Source organism: Amblyomma mixtum, chromosome 10 (assembly GCF_055824585.1).
Source record: "Amblyomma mixtum isolate Tamu chromosome 10, ASM5582458v1, whole genome shotgun sequence".
In the NCBI taxonomy this organism is placed as follows: domain Eukaryota; kingdom Metazoa; phylum Arthropoda; class Arachnida; order Ixodida; family Ixodidae; genus Amblyomma; species Amblyomma mixtum.
In genome coordinates this window covers 127,411,267-127,426,312 of record NC_143021.1, presented here as the reverse complement: position 1 = coordinate 127,426,312, position 15,046 = coordinate 127,411,267, and the positions used below count along the sequence as shown (strand labels likewise).

The 15,046-nt window shown below is 49.9% G+C and overlaps 1 protein-coding gene across 1 annotated transcript in view; it reads right to left on the bottom strand.

Annotated features, from left to right (window-relative positions):
- Positions 1-15,046, bottom strand: part of LOC149326905 (uncharacterized) — a 209,541-nt gene that overhangs the window by 22,779 nt on the left and 171,716 nt on the right. The window contains exon 2 of the mRNA XM_089564722.1: positions 3,355-3,474. Coding sequence (XP_089420848.1) covers positions 3,355-3,474 — 120 coding nt within the window. The remainder of the gene's footprint in view (positions 1-3,354; positions 3,475-15,046) is intronic.

Below are 15,046 nucleotides of genomic sequence, written 5' to 3'. Positions count from 1 at the left end.
CCTACGCCTCCAAGAATATGATATCCGCGTCATCTATCGCTCTGGCCGAAAACATAACGACGCCGACGCTTTGTCCCGCGCTCCACTGCCGCCAGACGTTGTCTGCCACCCGCTAGTCGGTTGCGCTTCCCCGTCGTTTCCAACAGATCCCATGGGCAGCGAGCAACAAAAGGACCCCTGGATATCTTCGCTTGTGCGTTTTCTCTCAAATTCTTTCTTGGCACCCGTATCTCGGGCCCAACGCCGCCAGGATGCTCACTTCGCCATTCGTGATGGTCTCCTGTACCGCCGCAACTACGTCTCTACCGGCAGGAAGTGGTTGCTTGTCGTCCCTGCCCCTTTACGGTCGACATTCTGCGCCCTGTTTCACAATGACCTGCAGTCTGCTCATCCCTGTGCCTTTAAAACGTACACGCGACTCCGTATCCACTATTATTGGCGCGGTTTGTTCACCTACGTCCGCACAGACATCCGCTCGTGCCCTGACTATTAACGTCGCAAGCCTGCTCCTCACTTCTCAGTCGGCCTGATGAAACCTCTCTTGCCCTTCCCGTCCCTTTGACCGAGTTGGGATTGATTTCTACGGCCCCTTCCTTACACTGCTGCTGTCAACCGCTGGGTTAATGTAGCCCTCGACCACCTGACGTGTTACGCCGAGACCGCGGCTCTTCCTGCTGGTACGACACCACACGTTGGCGCTTTCATCTTGCATGACTTTATTATTCGCCATGAAGCGCCCCGGGAACTGCTGAGCGACGATTGGCGCGTCTTTCTGTCTGAGGTCGTGGAATTTCTTCTCAAACAGTGCAAGATCAGTCCCCATACCACCACGGCCTACCATCCTCAGTCTAACGGTTTGGCAGAATGGTTTAACCGCACCTTGGGCAATATGCTGTTAATTTACGGGTCTTCGGACCACTCCCACTGGGGCAGGATCCTGCATTGATCACCTACGCCTACAACACCACCACGCAGACCACCACTGGTTTTTCGCCGTTTTTTCTTCTCTGCGGGCGAGAACCTTCGTCACAGCTCGACACTGTACTTCCTTACCGGCCCAACGAGTCTGAGTGCACCACCATTTCCGAGGAGTGCGGTCAGCTCGCTCGGTTGTAAACATCCGGCGAGCAGGGGCGTGAAAAATTCCGCTTCGACACAAGCCACACTGCTGACAGTTTTCTACCCGGCTCTCCCGTCTGGCTTCTCGAGCCGTCTGCCACACCCGGCCTCTCCTCCAAACTTCTCCCCAAGTACCACGGACCTTACCGCACCGTGGAGCGCAATTCCCCGGTAAACTTCATTGTCGACCCCGTGACATCCATTGTGAAAAATCTAGGTGCAAACAAACAACACACAGAGGGGACAAGCGCTGTGTCCCCTCTGTGTCGTTGTTTGTTAGCGCCTGGATTTTTCCCAATAAATGTACACCAACAAGCTCAGCTTTCTGTCCCGTGACACCCGCCACTGATCAATGCCGACGTAGCCGCGAGACTGTTCATGTGTCATGCCTGAAGCCGTACTGTGAGCCGTGTGTATTGTTGTCTCCCTGACTCGCCAAGATGGCTTCGCCTTCAGCCGGGGGTGATTGTAAAGAGGTAGATGAGCAGCGGCGTCAGCCGCACCACCAGCGCACGGCCCGAGATCGCTAGCTTGATGACCGAAGCTCGAACCGGCATTTTGGCTTGCTGTCTTTAGGCTATTTCCCGGGAAATCCGGCTAGAAACGATTGAAAGAGTCCCCACCCCCTTTGCAACAAATGAGCAGTGGGATGCCACGGCAGTTCTGTCACGACAGCAAGCAGCTAAGTGAAGAAGGAAAAGTGAAAAGACAAAGTTCACTTAAACGTGAGCACGAAACAGCAGTCAGCTTAGGAAAAGAAGATGCACATCAAAATAACAACAGTCATTAAAACTAAAATAACACCTGTAAGACACATTGCACAAGGGAACGTTTACACATGCGTAATGAATAGACACTAAGAAAGGAAAGATTCGCGGAGAAAGAAGTTGAGGAGGTTAGAGTAGCTAATACGGTTGACATTTATATTCCCATCGATTAGTTTATTGAGCAGTAGTGGAAACTTAAATGCAACCATTTGGTGGCCGTAGTTCGTTCTCATGCGTGGTAATACAAAGTCTTGATTGCAACGGGATGAATATGTAGTTTCAAATACCTGAATCGGAGCTAAGCCCGATATAATCCGCATTTTCGCTTTTCTATGACACAGGTGCGCAGGAGTCTATAAGCATGAAAACTGAAAATGTTTATAAGCTAATTCTTGGAAAACAGCTCTTTAGTGGAGTGTCAATTTGGCAGGGTATGTACAAATCTGAGGTCCTGTTTATCAAGAATAGCTAGTTTTTCAGACTGGTGTGCGTAGCAGTGTCCCGTACTAATGAACAGTAGTTTGAATATTGGTGAAACAATGCATGACAGACCAACAGTTTTTTTTTCGAGAGACAACTTCTGCAACGTGCTATAAAACCGGTGGCTCTGGACAAATTTAAATCTACGTATGTTACGTGGTCATCCCACAACATATTTTGGGTGAATACTATTCCAAACAACCTTAAGGACCTTACTATTTCAGTCAGTTCATTGTTATAGAATAGTAGTTCGAGTTCGAGTAGCTCGAGGTCTACTAGACCATATTTGTATTTTTCATAAGACAATGTTCGCTTTGCTTACTAAATTGTTGCTGGTATCACCAAATACAAGCTAATTGGTATCGTCCACGTAAATTATGAACCGAGTCGTCGTATCCACACTTATATCATTGATGTACAGATTAATAGCAGTGGTCCCAGGATACTGACTTGAAGAACCCCGCCGGAGACTTCGCTGAGCTCACCTATGTTTATTTATTTGGACATAGTGTTTTATAAATGCTAAATGTGATTTAATTAAAAGTAATGCTTTCCTCTTATTCAATATCATTGAAATTTTCGAAACAAGATACTATCATATGTTGTCAAATGATTTTCTGGAATTTAAGGAGAATCCCAATGCAAGCTTCCTATTTTCAAAGTTCTGTAATATAGTATATACTTCTTAGGGTGTAAAAGAGCGAGTTCTGTTGAACTGTGTTCCCTGAAGCCATTTTGGTAATTTGAGATTATACTGTGTTTATTTACAAAAGCTCTCTTAATCGGCGCGTTTATATCGGATGATCAACAAGATATGCCGTTTGTAATGGCAGCCGCCGTCACATTTCTCAATATGTAACAGTTCTAGGCTACCATTTCGGGTGAACGTTCCGTTTACTAACACTGTTCTTAATATAAACCAGTACTCAGGTGGTCACTGGCTGCGATAAATGCGTAAATATGCAAGTTGAAAATATTAAAATTTCACCTTTTTTGCTAAAGTATCGATGGATTCAACGGTCAGTGTCAGCTTCACGGTAGGATTGTAGGAGTAGATGGAATACACTTCTTCTTTGTAGATGGCCGGAACAAATCCATCGTTGCAGAGCTGCAGAAAAACAGGGTTAAGAAAATTGGTTGCTACTCGGAAGAACAGCAAGTGACTAAGAACCATTGTAATAGTCTCAGAGACCCTGCGTTCTCATTTTTTTCTTCTCTGCTGCAGTTTGTTTAATAGTAATGCACGACGAACATTAACAATGCAGCTTATTAGCCTGATATAAATCCTCTGAATCGAATCTCCATAAAGAATGCAGTTTCTTCTGGTATGAAGATTTTTTTCTTCAAGAATTAATAGTCATAATTACAGGCACAAGAACTACACTTGTCTTGAACTCCTCAAGACCTCCGTGTCGCCCGGCTAAAGTCACCGAAGTGTTTATGGAATGCATGGCAGTTCTCGCTTTCGTCAGCGCGAGCGATGCAATATCCGTAATCAGTGAAACCGCCGCCGACTCCAAAAGACGACCCCGATTTTTTACATTTTGCTCCACCCCACCTTTCGTTCCTTAGCGCATTGGCCTCTCAGCCGTATGCAGGTACTGTGACCTCACCCAAGCAAGTTTCGTGCACCATACAGTTTCTAGTCTTGCCTCATTGATCACCGACGTACGAGAGATGGGACTTCCTGTCGACCCACAGTGCCGTAATTCACTGTACTCGCGGGAAAAGTGGCTTTTCACCGCTCTGCAGAGCCTCTTAGTTGGCGTATCTTAACCTTTGTCGACGTATCTAGGCTTCTTCTCGCGGCTGATACCGATATTGCTGCGGATTGTGCTGCTCTTTCTATACTTTGCTCTGACGGCTTCACTATTTAACTATATTCTTCCCACCTTCTGGCGCCGCTACTTTTTCCTCTCTTGATCCTTTTTTTCCTTTGCCTTTCCACTTATGTCTGAAAACCATTTTCTTGCTCACCAGTCGTGCTCCTGGACTACAGCCTCGAGGTATTGCAGAATTTGATTCCCCTCTTACCTACCCGGTTCTTAACACCGCCGCTTCCTCTGACGTGCATGTGCTCAGCACGCACGACGTTGCGATCAATCCGACACCTCACGACGTTTTCGAAAGTGTCATCGAACCTAATCTTCCGCCTTGACTATATATCACTGGTTATCACCCTTCTCCAGAGTTTCAGTTCATCCTTCGACATTCCTAAAAATGCCTTGGGCCTCACGTTTCTCCTTGCGCACACCATCGACATCGGTACACACGCCCCTTACAGCGTACGCTCTTATCACATGCCGATCTCTGGGCGCCGTGTCATTCATCACCATGTGGACGACATGATTGTCATACACAGTCTGTGAGCGCCTCCAGTAGTGTTGGTGAAAAATAATGATGGTTAAATAAGGTTCTGTATCGATTACCGCGCACTCAACAAGATCACACGCAAGGACGTGTATACTATATCATGCATCGACAAACTACTGAAATGTTTACAAAGAGCTGAGATTTAAGGCGACAGTTGCCCCGCCACGGTGGCTCAGCGGTTGTGGCGCTCGGCTGCTCACCCGAAATACGCTGGTTCGAACCCGGCCGTGGCGGCCGAATTTCGATGAAGGCGAAATTCTAGAGGCCCGTGTTGTAAGGGATCGGTAGTGTACGCGGGGCCATCGGAACGCGGCTGGGGGCGTTCAAAGCGAAGCGTCTCCTTTCTTGGAACGCGGCCGCTCGCGAACGTGCCGGGAAGTACGGGTGTCCCCCACGCCCCGCGTTATGGATTCGCGCACGTGCTGGCACGAATGTATATTTGTGTTTGTTTTTATTTTATTTTGTGGTGGAGAGAATGTTCTCTGCACGTGCTGGCACGACAGTGTGTTTGTGTTTGTGGAAAGGGCGTTTTGCGCTACGGAACCTGGAGGGCTGGCCAGGCTCTTGATAAACCAATCATGTGAACATTGTTACATGATTGGAAGCCATCAAATGTAGGCCAGGCCTTTAGGTCTTTAAAACCGAGTCCGGGAGCCGGAATGGAGGTTCTGCGCTAAGGTGAGATGCTATGCATCTTCGGCTACGCCTAGTAGGGGCCTCCCCTAGTGTTAGCCAGATCCACTTTTTTATTCTTTTGTATCTTTTTGCTGCTTAATACGTCTCGAGTGCCTAAAATTGTATATACAATGTAAATAGCTGTATATAAACTTCAAGTATTCGCCTTACCCCTGCATCTCAATTGATCACGAGAGCGTCTCTGATGGGGCACCCCTGGTGCAGACATCAAGCTTCAGTCTTCAAGTTAGATAAACCGTCTCTGGCGGGGCACCTCTGGTGCAAGGAAAGAAAACCTGTGAAATTTACTGGCGCAGTCGACTAGGATCCTGCGGCCATCGGAAGACGGCGCAGGAAGAAGACTGAAGGCAGGGAAGAAGGCACGACAAGGCAACAGGTCAGCGTTCGAGACAGGACCTGCGGAGAGACGGCGGCAAGGATGCAAGGACCACGGCAGTAGTCCAGCGACGCGGGACTGCATACGGTCCAGAAAAGCAGCGCGTCGATAACTTGACGGTCACCGGCGGCAGACCTTAACGGTCACCGGCGGCAGACCTTAGTGCCTTAACTTGTATCTATTGTAAATATATCTGTACGTAAACTTCAATTATTCGCCTTACCCCTGCGTCTCAACTCATTACGAGAGCGTCTCTGACGGGGCACCCCTGGTGCAGAGATCAAGCTTCAGTCTTCCACTTAAACAAACCGTCTCTGGCGGGGCACCCTTAGTGCAAGGAAGATAAAGAACCAGTGAAACTTTACTGGCGCAGTCGATAGGATCCTGCGGCCATCGGAAGACGGCGCAGGAAGAAGTCTGAAGGCAGGGAGAAAGGCGACAATCAGGCAACAGCAGCGTTCGTGAAAGGACCTGCGGAGAGACGGTGGCAAGGACTCAAGGACCACGGCAGTAGTCCAGCGACGCGGGACTGCGTCCGGTGAAGGAAAGCAGCGCGTCGAGAACTCGACGGTCACCGGCGTCTCGAAGCAAGGCGACAGCAGCGGGCACAGGACCAGCGGCGTGCGACAGCTCATCGCAGCGTCCGGGGAAAGTGGCGGTGGACTCCGACGCCAAGGAGCTGGCAATGCGGATCGACGCATCGAAACCGTGAGTTTCCTTGGTCGCATTGTTCACGTCCCTGTGTTCGAGCCGGTAGGACAGCTGAGGGGTAGAGAAGGCGGTATGGAGAGTTATCCAAGCCGGCCCTCACTTGATGTGAAGTATCGAGTGGAATTGGCGAAGGCGCGCTTAGCTTATTATCAAGCTGAGCTTGCAAAAGTGAATGGAGGAAAGGCGCCGCAATGCGATGAAAAACCTCCGGATTTGCAGGCGTTAGAAGCAAGCCGCCAGCAGCTAGAGCTCGAGCTGGCTAAGCTCAAAGAGTCTAGGAGAGCTAGCCAACTAGCCAGGGAGAACTGCTCCGAGTCCCGAGCAGAGAGGTCGTCTGTGCTGTAAGACAAAGGATTATGCTTGTCATGCACAGGTCAGGGAAACAGCAGTGAGGACGCTGAAAGCAATCAGCTGGTATGCGGGAACGCATCTTTGTTAGGAAAGGCCGCAAAAGATTCAGGAAGTGAAAACAGGATTCCTGAAGGACGCGGAAATATCACAGCTTTTCCGCCACCGCGGGCGGCGAGAAAAGAACAGGAGCAGCCCAATTCTCATGATCTAAGGCCAATCGAGACCAAGGTGGTGGTGGTGGAAAAAATTTATTTACAGATAAACTTCGGGAGGTGAGGTATGAGCTGACCCAAAGGGGGCCAGCCCTCACAAGTACTAGGTGGAGGTCCCTAGTTCGGGACCCCAGTGGCGTCGGCCGCTGCCCGGGCTCGTGCGACCAGGGCCCGTTGGGCCTGCAGGTCAGAGCAGCCGAGCAGGGTCGCCTCCCAGTCCTCCCGGGTTGGGTTGGGGTGAGGGGGGATAGCAGGGTTGGAGGGGCAGGCCCACACCATGTGGTAGATGTCCGAAGACTTCTCCGCACAGTGCGGACAGCTGCCAGAGAAAGAAGGGTCAAAGTGTTTTAGAGCTGCCGGGCACAGCAAAGTATTTGTATATAGGCGAAGCAGAAGCCGCTCCTCCGCCTTTGAGAGACCTTTACACGGGCGGGGATAAAGACTGTGGCCAGATTGATAAAGTAAAGAAATGTCTTTAAACGAGTAAGCTGGAGAGAATTCGAGTTCCTGATCGTCGGGGTCGGAGGGGAATGTCCGGTGAGAGAGCGCGCGGGCGGCGGCGTCAGCTGCCTCATTTCCCTCAAGGCCCATGTCAGCAGGAGCCCAAACGATAGGCCGGTGAGCGGGGTCCCCGGTATAGACGCTGTTTTGGAGAATGCGGTAGGCTAGATACGGTACCCAGCCCTGCTCGACGTTCCGACATGCCCCTCGCGAGTCGGAAATAATTGTTTTTGAATTGGAATGAGATGCAGCCAAAGCAATGGCGACCTCCTCCGCATGTGTTATGTCACGGGCTCGGAAAGTAAGGCCGTTCACTGTTTCGGATTCGTGGACGACTGCGGCCGTGAACCATCCCCCATGGTGGGGGCCGGAGGCATCCACGTAGAATACGCCGGGTTTCGATCCATAGTGGCGGGCCAGGGCTTCCGCCCGCGCCAGGCGCCGGCCATTATGGTCCTCACGGTTCATGTTCGCGGGAAATGGCGCACGTGGAGGGCGCATCTCCACTGGGATGCAATACGTACGCGCTCTTCCATGAGAGTGGTGTGTTGGATGTGTAGTCGGGCAAGAAGGCGGCGACCCGACGATGTCTTCGAGAGACGTGTGTATTGGTTGGTCAAGTGAGCTTCCCGGAGCTCCCGAAATGTGTTCACCATGCCCAGCCCCAGGAGGCGCTTGTTGGAGGTGGTCACGGGGAGGTCCAGAGCCCGCTTAATAATTTTGCGGAGGATGACTTCGAGTGAATCCTCGTCTTGCTTCCGCAGGTGGAGGTATGGAGTCGAATATAGAATTCGACTGGTTACAAATGCATGCGCCATCCGCAAGTCGTCCTTACATCGTAACCCCCCGCGCTTGTTAGAAATCCGGCGGACTAAGCGGCCCACCTGGTCCCCCACCTGACGGAGTTTGGCCAATGTTGTTTCTGACCGTCTGCCTTGATGTATAAAGAGGCCCAGTACCCGGACTTTGATTTTTTCAGGGATTGGACCTGTCTCAAGAGACAATGAAATTTTGGCTGTGCACTTTGGTGAGGGGCGTATGTGCACAAATTCAGACTTTTGGGTTGAGCATTAGAGGCGTCCGATAACAAACAGGACAGCGGTGGAATTCCTGCAGGCTCTATGACTAAGATTGTGACCTCTAACACGGAGCTAGTAACAGGTGAAAATCTGGCGTTGCTGCAAACACACACTGTGTCGGCCATAGGGCATGAAGTGCCCCGTAGCGTTACTGGTGGCAAGAGCCCTTCATTCGAGGCAGAGAGCGGAGGTGGGCCTGCTGGGCCGACCGGGCAGAGCGCCGCGCAGTCGTCGAACACACCCGGTGTGTGTCCGGCCAGGTCATTTGAGGACCCGTAAATGAGTGGCAACTTGCCGCAAGGCAAGCTCAGGTGAAGTGACTGCGAGGGAGCTCATGGAGCCTCGGAGTTAGACAATGCCACGAAGCCGGGAAATGCCTATCAAGCAGGGAACGGCAACGTCAGTGTTTGCCCGAGCAGGAACGGGGCACATGGCTCTAAGCGAGGCGAAGTGCCAGGAGGCAGGAGCGCGGCTTTCATGTTGAAAGCCGGTACGTGGAACATTACGCTCCGTGCTGCAGGTCGCCGATTCAAGCGTAGCGAGACCGGCCGCATTGGTATGGTTAGACGAGGCAAGGGCTATGCTCTTTACGCAGCACGCGGTTCGTACCGGCGCGCCAGAGAGAGCGGGCCCTCAGGTGCGTGATGTGGTTAGGGATTTGGACCCATCGAGGACCGGGACGTGTTTGATCCTGGAGGGCACCAGCTGTTGAGTTCTTGCCCCGCTGTGGCACCAGTCAAATGAGCGGAGCGGCCATTAGGCGTTAATCGTGTCGATCGAGACACGTGTTGGCTCGAACGCACACAGGGACGCTCGGTGCGACCAAGGAGGCTCACGTGGCCGCTTACGGACCCCATATAAGTGATAATGAACGCTCCGGTTGCGAGAGTCTGTGTGCATGTGTGCTCATTCGCGAGGAGGAGTGTGTGCATGCAGGTGCAACTGGTCGCCGCGCGACAACTTGGGCTTCAGTCAAGGCGCTGTATTTGATTGTGTGAAACGCGTACTTGAATGTGTGAACTTCGCTTGTTTTGTTGGTGCGCATGTGCGTTTTGCGTCAGGTTTTGTTTGCCTGTGATGACATGATATGTGACTGCTCTAGGTACGTCACCCTCGCGGCGATTTCATGAGTTGGACCGATCCCTTGTTGCTGTAATTCTAAAGGTGGCATTTGAGCCCTTTGTAGAATCTTGGGAAGGGCGTGTAAGGGATCGGTAGTGTACGCGGGGTCATCGGAACGCGGCTGGGGGCGTTCAAAGCGAAGCGTCTCCTTTCTTGGAACGCGGCCGCTCGCGAACATGCCGTGAAGTACGGGTGTCCCCCCGCCCCGCGGTACTGATTCACGCGCGTGCTGGCACGAAAGTATATTTGTGTCTGTTTTTATTTTATCTTGTGGCGGAGGGAATGTTCGACTCCACACGTGATGGCACGACCGTGCGTTTGTGTTTGTGGAAAGGGCGTTTTGCCCTACGGAAGCTGGAGGGCTGGCCATGCTCTCGGTAAACCAATGATGTGAGCAGTGCAACTTGATTGTAAGCTACAAAATGTGGGCCGGGCCTTTAAGGCTTTAAAACCGGGCCCTGGAGCCGGAAGCGGGGTTCTGCGCTAAGGTGAGATGCTACGCATCTTCGGCTTCGCCGAGTAGGGGCCTCCCCTAGTGTTAGCCAGTAACACCGTTTTGTTGTTGTGTATCTCTTTGCCGTCTCTAGTGCCTGAACTTGTATATGCAATGTAAATAGCTGTACATAAACTTCAAGTGTTCGCCTTAACCCTGCGTCTCAACTCATCACGAGAGCGTCTCTGACGGGGCACCCCTGGTGCAGAGATCAAGCTTCAGTCTTCAAGTTAGATAAACCGTCCCTGGCGGGGCACCCCTGGTGCAAGGAAAGAGAACCCGGCCACGCTGAGATTTATAAGGCGGGAGAGTTATGTACAGCGGTTTGTTGCAACTCGAAGACTGAAGCTTGATCTTCGCACCAGGGGTGCCCCGTCAGAGACGGGATAGGGGTTCTGCACTAAGGTCAGGTGCTATGCATCTTCGGCTATGCCGAGTAGGGGCCTCCCCTAGTGTTAGCCAGTTCCACCCCTTTTGTTGTTTTGTATCGTTTTGCTGCTTAATATGCCTCTAGTGCCTTAACTTGTATCTATTGTAAATATATCTCTACGTAAACTTCAATTATTCGCCTTACCCCTGCGTCTCAACTCATCACGAGAGCGTCTCTGACGGGGCACCCCTGGTGCAGAGATCAAGCTTCAGTCTTCCACTTAAACAAACCGTCTCTGGTGGGGCACCCCTGGTGCAAGGAAGATAAAGAACCAGTGAAACTTTACTGGCGCAGTCGACAGGATCCTGCGGTCATCGGAAGACGGCGCAGGAAGAAGTCGGAAGGCAGGGAGAAAGGCGACAATCAGGCAACAGCAGCGTTCGTGAAAGGACCTGCGGAGAGACGGTGGCAAGGACTCAAGGACCACGGCAGTAGTCCAGCGACGCGGGACTGCGTCCGGTGAAGGAAAGCAGCGCGTCGAGAACTCGACGGTCACCGGCGTCTCGAAGCCAGGCGACAGCAGCGGGCACAGGACCAGCGGCGTGCGACAGCTCATCGCAGCGTCCGATGAAAGTGACGGTGGACTCCGACGCCAAGGAGCTGGCAATGCGGTACACACAATCCTTCAATACACACAAGGAAGATAGCGAACCTGTGAACTTTACTGGCGCAGTCGACAGGATCCTGCGGCCATCGGAAGACGGCGCAGGAAGACTCAAGGCAGGGAGAAAGGCGACGGTCAGGCAACAGCAGCGTTCGAAAAAGGACCGGTGGAGAGACGGCGGCAAGGACGCAAGGACGACGGCAGTAGTTCAGCGACGCGGGACTGCATCCGGTCAAAGAAAGCAGCGCGTCGAGAACTCGACGGTCACCGGCGGGTCGCAGCAAGTGACGACAGCGGTACAATATTGGTACAATATTGGTGATTGGTACACACGCCCCTTACAGCGTACGCTCTTATCACATGCCGATCTCTGGGCGCCGTGTCATTCATCACCATGTGGGCGACATGATTGTCATGCACAGTCTGTGAGCGCCTCCAGTAGTGTTGGTGAAAAATAATGATTGTTCAATCAGGTTCTGTATCGATTACCGCGCACTCAACAAGATCACGCGCAAGGACGTGTATACTCTATCATGCATCGACAAACCACTGAAATGTTTACAAAGAGCTGAGATTTAAGGCGACAGTTGCCCCACCACGGTGGCTCAGCGGTTGTGGCGCTCGGCTGCTCACCCGAAAGACGCTGGTTCGAACCCGGCCGTGGCGGCCGAATTTCGAAAAAGGCGAAATTGTAGAGGCCCGTGTACTGTGCGATGTCAGTGCACGTTAAAGAACCCCAGGTGTGGTCCAAATTTCCGGAGCCCTTCACTACGGCGTCCCTCATAGCCTGAGTCACTTTGGGACGTTAAACCCCAAAAAACCAATAAACCAATTTAAGGCGATAGCCATATTAGACCCATTAGCAACGAAACCCGGTGTCTTTGCTGGCGGTCAGCAAGACGTGTCCATAAAACTCCCCATAATGGTGGAGCAACGAAAAAGTGATTTTAATGAACTAGGGCCATATACCAAGGACTCTCAGGTCGCGAGGCGGGCACGCAACACATAGGCCACAAAAGTGCATTGAATGTAGGCTAAGAAAAGGTAAATGTAGTGTTTTCGTTTTCTTATGAGTATATGCTAATTAGTAGTTATGTTAACTGAAGGGAATAAAAAATATAAACAAAAAAGCTTTCGTCTTCAAAATAGGTAAGTAGTCTTAAATGTCCTCCGTAATATTTCTTCTCTTTGTATTCGTGCTGATATCTGAAGCTGAACGCTAAACTGCCTTCACAACATCAGATGGCTGATCCAAGCTCAACGCATGTCTATCTTTGGTTACAGGCGCGAAAAAAGACACATTACAAGGCAGAAAGACGGGCGGAAGCGCCACTCACAATGATTTATTCGAAGGCAACATGCATAAATATATACCCTCTTACATGCAAGGAAAACTGCCATTTTCAAAGGTGATATGACGGCGAAAGGGTGAAAAAATTGCTCTCAGCCTTGTACAAAGATATGAATGTGTCGCGGACGCAGATGATTCATTTTTTTGCAATAAAAAAGCTTCGATTAGTTTTCTAGCTTTTGTATCGTTATTTTTGACAAAATTCGTACACCGGAAAAATATGGCTCACAAGAGCGTGACGAGCAGGACCGTATATGCTTAGGCATATTTGGGCCTTCTTTATCTTGCTGAACGTTTCTTTCGTGTCCCCAGAAGCTTCATCGCTATTGCAGGATGACAGCATGGGCGCAGTGCACAGAAGGTGACGACTTTCTGGGAAAGCCGGCCAGCCTACTGTACGCCACATACAGGGCTTTCAATCCCCATTTCACTGCAAAAGATTCCCTGTACGTTGGCCACACAAAGCTCACAAAGCTGGCCGTGCCTAGTGTTCTCCCAGTTGTACAGTGTGTTTGACAGGAAATCTGTTCTCTGCAATGGCTGAAGCCTATTTAAAATAAGTTTCGACAGTTTAATAAGATGGTGTTCAGCCCACCGACTAACGACACTATTCCCTAAAAAATTATCACTTTTATTCTCTGGGGCTTTTACTTTTCTTGCAGCAAGATATTTCCTTCATTATTTAAGAAATGGACCTAGGCACCTTTATTGTGAAACACTTTACAGGGCTATCGCCTTCACCTGAAGTCTGCCTCTAGCTCACACAAATCAATATTGCGCTATCCTTTTTTCAAAGGTCCGAAAATTGCTGGTTGTGGACTGGTGCTTTTTATATTATTTTTATTATTATTTATATCAACTTTGAAGATGGCAGTATTCCTTGCATGTAAGAGGGTATATATTTATGTGAAATCAAATTTTATTTTTTTAAACTATGTGCTCTGTAATTTGCAGAAAAAAATATTTCCAGGTGCGTCTTACATGACGTCTGCACCTGACTGCCGTATGACTGCAGAACCTGCATCTCGAGGTGAGAATAAGCTTCAGTCTTTTGTTTTATGACTGGCCTTGAATACTTTTTAATATTTACTTTCTGCAGAATTCCCGCAAGAGTCTTCGAGCAGAGGCTCCTCGGTATTGGAATGCCCTGACGTCCACAGTGAGTGCAGAACTCAGTTTTTTTTTCGTAACGAAGTGACAGATGCGCAAACCTCGGCAGGCGGCAGCTCCTCCGTGACTGGTGAGGGGCCTTCTGCAGGCTTGCTGGAGGAATATTTGGCCAGTAGCTCACTCGTCACATAAGAAGCTTCTTTGATAGGTGAATTCGTGGTGTTTACTTTTCGTTCAGAGATTTTACTGCTGTAGTAACTGCTTCAGTCCGCGTGGAAGATTCTTCTGGCAGCTGTATTCAAGTGACTGAACAGGCTACAGAGTACACATTTGAGGAACAGTTCAGCAGCAGCTCCCTGAGAGAATGTCCTACGGCACATGTGAAACATGGCTTTAATATAGCTGTTTCTTATGCAACATTTTCCATTCCCAGCATGTAAATTAGGCCATCTTTAAAATAACTCTGCGTGTTCAAGAATGCAAGGTCAGTATGGGCTCTGAAAGATGCTTTAATTTAATTTGTGCTATTCTGTCGTACAAGAGGAACGGTGTAGCATTTTTATGGTAACTATGTTTTCTAGCCTACATAAATAAGAAAATGTGTATACAGCTTCTTATTAGGAACCCTAATGTGCAAGGGCTTGGGAAATGCACAAAAACATTTCGTCAGACTACAGGCACATGTGTAAGCATGTACCCTCTTCCTGCTCAGCGTTAATTTTTGTGTTGCTTAGTCATTTTAGAACGCCCGCCGCTAGCTCATGGAGGACCATGTGCACCTGCAATCGCACTGTTATACTATCAAACATTGCTCTCCGATTGACTATGCGACACTCCTTAACACCATAGAGTGGCTATGCCCACATACACTTTCAAATAGAGAGATACAATGTAATGGCGCTTGCTATATTTAAAATGAGCAGCTTTCTCTAAGCACTGTCTACGGCGCAGCTATTAAAACTTCCTATATCCATTATACCGTTGATTTATATTGGTCATAAATGTGGGCAGTGGTCGTACGAGATGGCTTGCTCTTCGAACTTATATCATTTATTTTGTTTGTTGCCGCAGTTTCGAACATACCTAAGACCAGTTCTCCACCGAAGAAGTACAAACGGACCATTAAACATCTTCTAGCCAAGATACCAACCCAGCGGAAAACTATCAGAAGACTGCAGAAACAGCGGTGCAAGGCTCCGTCATCGATCTCAGAGGCTTTTGGCATTATCCAGCCGTATGTCACTGAAGAATTTTTCAAACTTCTCAGCACA